General features: G+C 46.2%; 1 protein-coding gene across 2 annotated transcripts in view; it reads right to left on the reverse strand.

The window, feature by feature from the left end:
• Nucleotides 1–1,001: 1,001 nt before the first annotated feature.
• Nucleotides 1,002–8,712, reverse strand: part of ulk1a (unc-51 like autophagy activating kinase 1a) — an 18,451-nt gene continuing 10,740 nt past the window's right edge. The window contains exons 10-28 of one of the 2 annotated variants that reach the window (XM_084023966.1): nucleotides 8,385–8,467; nucleotides 8,251–8,301; nucleotides 8,083–8,171; nucleotides 7,937–8,002; nucleotides 7,786–7,891; nucleotides 7,285–7,345; nucleotides 6,976–7,059; nucleotides 6,756–6,881; nucleotides 6,545–6,672; nucleotides 6,243–6,343; nucleotides 5,977–6,098; nucleotides 5,746–5,861; nucleotides 5,510–5,635; nucleotides 5,064–5,218; nucleotides 4,797–4,972; nucleotides 4,599–4,717; nucleotides 3,700–3,857; nucleotides 3,488–3,623; nucleotides 1,002–2,015 (exon numbers count right to left, since the gene is read on the reverse strand). In XM_084023966.1, coding sequence (XP_083880092.1) covers nucleotides 1,972–2,015; nucleotides 3,488–3,623; nucleotides 3,700–3,857; nucleotides 4,599–4,717; nucleotides 4,797–4,972; nucleotides 5,064–5,218; nucleotides 5,510–5,635; nucleotides 5,746–5,861; nucleotides 5,977–6,098; nucleotides 6,243–6,343; nucleotides 6,545–6,672; nucleotides 6,756–6,881; nucleotides 6,976–7,059; nucleotides 7,285–7,345; nucleotides 7,786–7,891; nucleotides 7,937–8,002; nucleotides 8,083–8,171; nucleotides 8,251–8,301; nucleotides 8,385–8,467 — 2,047 coding nt within the window. In that variant the 3' untranslated portion in view covers nucleotides 1,002–1,971. Of the gene's footprint in view, nucleotides 2,016–3,487; nucleotides 3,624–3,699; nucleotides 3,858–4,598; nucleotides 4,718–4,796; nucleotides 4,973–5,063; nucleotides 5,219–5,509; nucleotides 5,636–5,745; nucleotides 5,862–5,976; nucleotides 6,099–6,242; nucleotides 6,344–6,544; nucleotides 6,673–6,755; nucleotides 6,882–6,975; nucleotides 7,060–7,284; nucleotides 7,346–7,785; nucleotides 8,003–8,082; nucleotides 8,172–8,250; nucleotides 8,302–8,384; nucleotides 8,468–8,712 lie in introns of both variants that reach the window. The other variant, XM_084023965.1, reaches the window with a different exon arrangement.

Genomic DNA, 8,712 nt, shown 5'->3' on the forward strand with positions numbered 1-8,712 from the left:
TGAGATACTAAGTAAAATATCGAGATACTATCTCATTATATTGAGATACTAAGTAAAATATTGAGATACTAAGTTAAAATATCGAGATACTATCTCATCATATTGAGATACTAAGTAAAATATCGAGATACTGTGTCATCATATTGAGATACTAAGTACGAAATTGAGATACTATCTCATCATATTGAGATACTAAGTAAAATATCGAGATACTGTGTCATCATATTGAGATACTAAGTAAAATATCGAGATACTATGTCATCATATTGAGATACTAAGTACGAAATTGAGATACTATGTCATCATATTGAGATACTAAGTAAAATATTGAGATACTAAGTTAAAATATCGAGATACTATCTCATCATATTGAGATACTAAGTAAAATATCGAGATACTGTGTCATCATATTGAGATACTAAGTACGAAATTGAGATACTATCTCATCATATTGAGATACTAAGTAAAATATCGAGATACTGTGTCATCATATTGAGATACTAAGTAAAATATCGAGATACTATGTCATCATATTGAGATACTAAGTAAAATATTGAGATACTATGTCATCATATTGAGATACTAAGTAAAATATCGAGATACTATATCATCATATTGAGATACTAAGTAAAATATCGAGATACTATGTCATCATAATGAGATACTAAGTAAAATATCGAGATACTATCTCATTATATTGAGATACTAAGTAAGAAATTGAGATACTATCTCATTATATTGAGATACTAAGTAAAATATCGAGATACTATGTCACCATATTGAGATACTGAGTAAGAAATTGAGATACTATCTCATTATATAGAGATAAGTCAAAATATTGGATTTTCTTTCACTGTGATGACTGGCGGAAATGGGCTTCCATAAGAATCTGCTTAACGCAATAATAAAAAATAAACTATTTAGAGCTTGAACATACTAAAGGCACTAACAGACTTGAAGAGCATCTGTGATAACGATAAATAAATATTTATTTTCCATCAAACAGTGCAGAACAATTCATGTTGGCAAATTTGACTGACAGTCATAAATAAAAGTAGAAAAGACAATTTCATCAAATTCTAACAAACTTCCATTTTAACACTTTTCACAAAATATTTGTAATATCGCAAAAAAAATAAAAATTAATATAGTTTTTCCATTAATCCAAACAGTGGAGAAAAAACCCACCAAACGAATGTGCATACACACACACACACACACACACACACACACACACACACACACACACACACACACACACACACACACAAAGAAACAGCAAATAAACGGTGACGCAGTTACCGTCACTTAAAGTACCTCAGACTGAGTACATCACTGCCTTACGTTGTTTGATCGTTTCAATAAAAATCTAATTATAATGTAAAAATATTCCTACTACACTCTGTGATGTAAGCCTGTATGACTGTTACACAATCATTCTGTGTGATGGCAAACCATTCTTTCACTACCTTTACATCCACTACTCCGCTGTGATGAAAAATGTAAAACAAACACACAAAAAGAAACAGGCACAGATTTCCTATTACGGCTACACATTTGGTCATATCATCCAAAAAGATATTCTGACTCCTGTTGGCCAGTGAACTTTTAAAGCACATGTTAACACCAACTTCAAATACACAGAACAGCAAAATCAATATTTGTTTCAAGTACAGCACATTTGAAAATCAAGTTAATTCCATCAGACTACAAAAAAACACAAAAAAAACCAACACACCGACATTGTGCAGCCTGTAACAAAAACAACAATTTACCTGATCAAAGCATTCAAATAGTTGTGACACAATCTGCCTGAAATAATGCTGCTTGTGCATTTCTGTAAAGATTACTGACTGGCTGGTGGGATAAGAGAGCAGACGCTCCAGTGGTCGTTTCCCTTAAGACAGATCAAAGTGCTTGTGTGTCCCGACAGTCGTCATCTTCAACGAGGGCGTAACACGGTGGCTTCTGTCAGGCCTGCAGAGCAGAAAGGCGTCGCTCAATACACTGCTTACCTGCAAACAGACAGAAATCACATTAGAATCAAATCTAAATCAAGACCGCACGATGAATCCACTCATAAAGGGATATTCCACCGGTGGAAACATGGATGTGTAATGAAAGTGGGTCATATATTTAGTCGAAATCTAAAATAAATGTAGAATTTGGTGCCTTCTTGACTGAGATAAGGCAGCATATGCATGGAACAACAACTCCCACAATGCACAGCTCCACAGGCCACTCCCACTGATACCAGATAAAATTGCTCTTTCACCACTGGTCTGTAACAGGTCTGTAGTCTCAGTGGGTCCCACCACTGGTCTGTAACAGGTCTGTAGTCTCAGTGGGTCCCACCACTGGTCTGTAACAGGTCTGTAGTCTCAGTGGGTCCCACTACTGGTCTGTAACGGGTCTGTAGTCTCAGTGGGTCCCACTACTGGTCTGTAGCAGGTCTGTAGTCTCAGTGGGTCCCACTACTGGTCTGTAGCAGGTCTGTAGTCTCAGTGGGTCCCACTACTGGTCTGTAACAGGTCTGTAGTCTCAGTGGGTCCCACCACTGGTCTGTAACAGGTCTGTAGTCTCAGTGGGTCCCACCACTGGTCTGTAACAGGTATGTAGTCTCAGTGGGTCCCACTACTGGTCTGTAACAGGTCTGTAGTCTCAGTGGGTCCCACCACTGGTCTGTAACAGGTCTGTAGTCTCAGTGGGTCCCACCACTGGTCTGTAACAGGTCTGTAGTCTCAGTGGGTCCCACCACTGGTCTGTAACAGGTCTGTAGTCTCAGTGGGTCCCACCACTGGTCTGTAACAGGTCTCTAGTCTCAGTAGGTCCCACCACTGGTCTGTAACAGGTCTGTAGTCTCAGTGGGTCCCACCACTGGTCTGTAACAGGTCTGTAGTCTCAGTGGGTCCCACCACTGGTCTGTAACAGGTCTGTAGTCTCAGTGGGTCCCACCACTGGTCTGTAACAGGTCTGTAGTCTCAGTGGGTCCCACCACTGGTCTGTAACAGGTCTGTAGTCTCAGTGGGTCCCACCACTGGTCTGTAACAGGTCTGTAGTCTCAGTGGGTCCCACCACTGGTCTGTAACAGGTCTGTAGTCTCTGTGGGTCCCACCACTGGTCTGTAACGGGTCTGTAGTCTCAGTGGGTCCCACCACTGGTCTGTAACGGGTCTGTAGTCTCAGTGGGTCCCACCACTGGTCTGTAACGGGTCTGTAGTCTCAGTGGGTCCCACCACTGGTCTGTAACGGGTCTGTAGTCTCAGTGGGTCCCACCACTGGTCTGTAACGGGTCTGTAGTCTCAGTGGGTCCCACCACTGGTCTGTAACGGGTCTGTAGTCTCAGTGGGTCCCACCACTGGTCTGTAACGGGTCTGTAGTCTCAGTGGGTCCCACCACTGGTCTGTAACGGGTCTGTAGTCTCAGTGGGTCCCACCACTGGTCTGTAACGGGGCCCTTTAAGCGACTCTCTGCTGGCGTCTACGTACATTTCTCGATGCCGTCCACATCTTTCTGCTCGGTGATGATCCGGGACAGACCCTCCATCAGCAGCAGGGCCTTGTGGTACCGCTGGACCGACGGCGTGCCGTAGTGGAACATCTCGTCGAGAGCGGCACACTGCACCTGAACACACACATTAATAATAACAAGGTGCATCCTGGGTATATTCGCCGGTTGGCCTGCGGGGAGGAGAGCTCACCATGTGCACCGTGTGGTTGTAGATGAGCTTCTCCGCGGTGAGGCCGTTGAAGCGGTCCATGAGCTTCTGTTTGTCCAGCAGGAAGGTCTGCAGCCGATGGTTGAGGGAGCGGCAGCGTGTCACGCAGCTCTTGTACAGTTCGTTCAGTTTCCTGATCACTGCACACCGGGAATACAGAGAGACATGTCATTATTAGAACACAGAGAAAGTTTGACCTCCTGAATGGAACAAACACGCTGTTGTTTGGACAATAAACATCCAAAAGGTCTTGGTCTTCCTGAAGGACCCTGATCTGGGTTGGCTTGGCTCAGAGGGACATGGTCAGTGGACCTGCAGTCATATAGAGCTGTTCTAGTCTTTTCAGGTACTCAAGGTCCTTTTATTGAGCCATTCACACACGTTCATACACTGATGGCAGAGCAGCCGCCTGAGCTAATAACTCATTCACACACATTCTGCCCAAGCACACTTCGGCCTTTAATCAGAACATCGGTGGTTTGAATCCCGGCTCCCCCAGTCCGCATGGGCAAGATACTGAACCCTAAATTGGCCCCTGAATGCATAGCCATCAGTGTCTGAATGTGTGTGAATGGGTTAATAGACTTAATGTGTTCATTACAATTCATTTTAGCCAAATAAAAGGAGAAAAGACAATTTTATAAAATTCTAACAAACTTCCATTTTTTAACACTTTTCACAAAATATTTGTAATATTGCAAATAATAAAATACAAATTCATTCAGAAAATAATATCGTTCCATCATATGAATGTGTGGGTAAATACACTGAATGTAGAGTGAAGGACCTTGAGTAGCCATAAAGCCCTACATGAATGCAGATCCATCTACCATTCTAACAGAGTCTATGAGAAGGGGGTCACCAGAGGTCACCGGTCTCACCTTGCTTGACGGAAGCCGAGGGAAGCAGTCGGCCCTGTTTGATGGTCTCTTTGGCCGTGTGCAGTGACGACGACAGGAACTCCTCCGCCTTCATGTACAGCACCAACTGCTCGGCGTAGCTGCAACACCAACACACGGACAGCCGTCAGCGGCTTTCTAAAGGGACGCTTCAGACACAAGGACAAACTCTTCTCTCACCTCCACTCTTTACTCAGGAGGCTGATCTGATCCGTCACCAAGCTCTGCTCCAGGAAGGAAACGTCCGGGCAGCTGACGGCGTCCGGCCCCGAGTCCTTGGAGGACGCCAGCTCCATGACGCAGTGGACGAAGGCCAGGGTGAAACGCAGGTCGCTCAGGGCGTCCGTGTGAGCCTGCTGCGAAGAGAACACCAAACACTGCTCATGTGGAGTTTGCTCCTCTTCATCACTCCTCATCACCTCACAGCAGCATCGTATCAGGCTGTACCTCCATCAGCGTGTCCTCCGGCAGCTCTGGAGGCTGGAAGACCAGGCTGCTGTGTGGCGTGGCGTCCATGGCCTCGCTCTCACTGTTCCTACGGCTCTCTGCCTGCAGGAGGCGACTGTTCAGCAGCCAGGCCGAGTTAGCGTAGCTGGGGGAGCCTGCAGGCAAGAGAAACAGGTCAAATACGAGTAGGGAATACCTGAGCTTCACAATCACCAGCTTTTATTATATTGATTTTAAAAAGTGTGTATTGGACTTCTGGAGGTGTTCTGCTGCTAGACTGCTCAGTAATTTAGGCTTTCAGCATGATTTCAACACGGCGACCCTCCAGATCCTTATTTCCTCCCTTCAGGATCTGGGTGTCTCCGGCTCTGGGAGAGGATCTGTGTCAGAACCTGGTCCTGGGGTCCCTCAAGGTTTAAATGACTGCACTCAGTCGGACCGCCTACCTGAATACATCCTTGAAAGCGTGGCATCGGGAGGAGTGTTTCCTCTGGAGGGAGATCCCATCGTGAAGGCAGCAGGAGGAGGGCTGTCTGTCCACTGGAAGCCTCTTTGACAACCACTAGGTGGAGCTGTAGGAGCAGATAAGAAGAGATCCCTTACCTCCACAACCATGTGATATCAGTGTTACATGAAGACTTTCCTCTGAGATGACATCACTTCAGTATATTCTTACCTGTACCTGTTATATCCATGCTCTTCTCACAGTTGAGGCTCTCGTCGCTGCTGCCTTCAATCAGGTGAGCTCCGAACGCCGCTTTCAGCAGCATGTCGGACAGCCTGCCGGTGCTCAGGGATCTGCACATCCAATATATATCCATCATCTTTTATCCTGAGTGACATCACATTCAGCTGATATCATCACAATTCTTCTATCCTCAGTAATAATATATGGACATTATAGCGGTCTGACCTTTTAAAAGGGCCCTTTTTGTTGGCTGGTTTCCTGCCGAGGTTGGTGTGGGAGGCAGGAGCCGGGTCCAGAGCCTGCAGGTCTGGGACGGTCCTGACTCGGTTTGGCATTCTTGATGGAACCTGCAAATGACAGTAATGAAAACGTAAGTTTATTGCTTGTGATTTCAGATGTTTGATTCCACTGTGTGAGCTGCTTTAGGTTCTAGAATAATGGGCTGTGTGCATTGTGATGGCGTGTGGTAATGTAGCTGCTTGGGGGCCGACCTGGGGACTGGAGGGGTCCTGGGTGTCCGGGGAGCCGGCGAGCAGACCGGTTCTGGTGCCGAATGGGAGACCCTGCTCCAAGGTCTTTGCGGTGGCTCCAGCTAGCGGGCAAAGAAGGATTTAGTCAGGAAACACGTCACCACAAAGCAACTCAGGGCATGTACCAAACATGACTGATTTCAGACGCTGGAATTTGGACCCCCGGTGGCCAACGACTGACATTTCACTGGCAAATTCTGCTGTCGGAGTGTGACAGAGAGTTTTTCTGTGATAAGCTTGACAAATAAGGTTAAGATGCAGACCTAAGGGGGAGGAGCGCTGTGGTCCGGATCCTCCAGTCCTCAGCCACGGAGGGGTGAGGACAGATCCTGGACTTGGAGTTCTACAGCCTCCGCTTAGTGGGGAGCCGCCAACGCCGCAGAGCGTGACCCTGATAACATGAGACGGCGTTACACAAAAGGCAGGAGGTGGATGATAACAAGACGCTGAGGTGGGGCGGTGCACTGCTCATGCCTGGTGGAGCCATGCAGGCCGACGGGTTGCAGGTTCTGTTCCATCCGCTGGTAGTTCTGGATCTGAGTCGGGACCGGGATGGGCACCGAGGGGCTGCACTTACGGCCGGGGATATCTGCAGGCTTACTGCAGGGACGGAAGAGCAATCAGACACACAGGAATGATCAATAATCCCTCTCATTCCACATGAATAGAAATACTGTAGGTTTAATTCTCTTACCTGATTGGCTGGGAGGGAGGGTGAAGCAGAGGGGAGGGTGGAGGCGTCCCTCCTGCAGTTCTGGGGTCAGCCAGCAGGGAGCTCCTTAAAAAGAGATTTGTCAGCTCTTTCTGCATAATTAATAAAATACAACACAAATCTGATCTGCGTTTCGTTTCTGCAGCCGATCCTCAACTCAAATTCTGCTTTTACATCTCAAACATTCACAAAGGAAGGGAGCTATTTGTTTATTTTATAAAAACACAATCATATTTCAGTAGAAACAGCACATAAAGTGGGACTAACACAGGGACTAACTGATGAACTCACCCGCTGTACAACAGGCAGCTCTCAATGGGCGACCCGTCTCCCCCCTCACACCTGCACTCACCTACAAGGGTTCAGAAGAAATATCAGACTCCGTGTGCTTTAATACAAATACACGTTGGTGGAGAAGGAATGGGACCATGTGGAAATGTCATGTCACGATTATTCCAGTGAAAATAAATGGGATTCACGAAATCAAAATATGTTTAAAACTCTTAAAACCTACTGGAACCACACTTTTTACAGTGAACATCCTTTTTTAGTGAAAAACAATCAAATTATCTCAAATAAGATGATCATTAATCATAAGGTCTCCCTGTATAAATAAATTATATCAGTATTTTTGAACCAGGCTCTTATTTTTCACGTCTCGCCGCCTTTTGAAGTCACTCGTGATGATATTTAAGATGATACCGGTACCGGCAATTCTCCACGATCTTATTTTTAATATAATATAATGAAATATAATACATCATCTAGTGTAGTGAGGTACGGCTGTCTTACTTGGAAACTGGGTGGACACCACCACGTAGTCGTCTGCGTACGACGAGGCGTTCCTGCTGTCCTGATTGGCCATCTCTTTGCGGAGGAAGTCGGGGGAGTCCGGTGACGGGGAGTCCGGTGACGGGGAGTCCGGTGACGGGGAGTCCGGCGGCGGGGAGTCCGGCGTGGAGGAATACTGCACTTTGGGCTGAAGTCGGTGCGTTTCCCCGTGGGAATGCTGAGAGAGTCACATAAAGAGACTAAATCCCAGTGTGACAGATGAGGAGGAAACACACACACATTGAGGCCGGTACACACTTGAGGGGAGGCGGGGTGGGAGGTGGAGGAGCTGCCGGAGGAGCTGGCCGAACCTGAAGCCATGTAGGAGATCACCGGAGCCGGAGCAGCTGCCAGCAAACACACTCCAGATCACCACATATTCAATGTTTAAATTAATATGAAACGGTAGAAGAGGAAGATACGTACCTTTCTTTGTGGGTGAGCTGGCCTCCAAGAACGGATGGTGGAAGAACTCATCTGTAAGATGTAAAGATTTGATTCTTAATTATGAATGTGACCTCTTCCACTCTGAAAGGAGGTGTGGATGTTAAAAAGCTCACCGAAGCCCAGCCGGTCTCCGTGGTTTCTCTGCAGCAGACCCAGCAGTAAGTGTCTCAGTTTACTGGAAGTCTCCTTCGGGATCCTGCAGGAAGACAAGCATGACAATGTTGGTATTATATCTATTATCATTATTATTATTATTAGGACTTCCAGTGTCCTCGCTGTGTGTGTGTGTGAGACTCTGACTATGTGTGTGTGGGAGACTGAGACTCTGACTGTGTGTGTGTCTCTGACTGTGTGTATGTGTGTGTGTCTCTGACTGTGTGTGTGTGTGTCTCTGAGTGTGTGTGTGTGTGTGTGTGTGTATGTGTGTGTGTCTCTGAGTGT

The sequence above is a fragment of the Eutrigla gurnardus genome (assembly GCF_963514095.1).
Source record: "Eutrigla gurnardus genome assembly, chromosome: 13".
In the NCBI taxonomy this organism is placed as follows: Eukaryota; Metazoa; Chordata; class Actinopteri; order Perciformes; family Triglidae; genus Eutrigla; species Eutrigla gurnardus.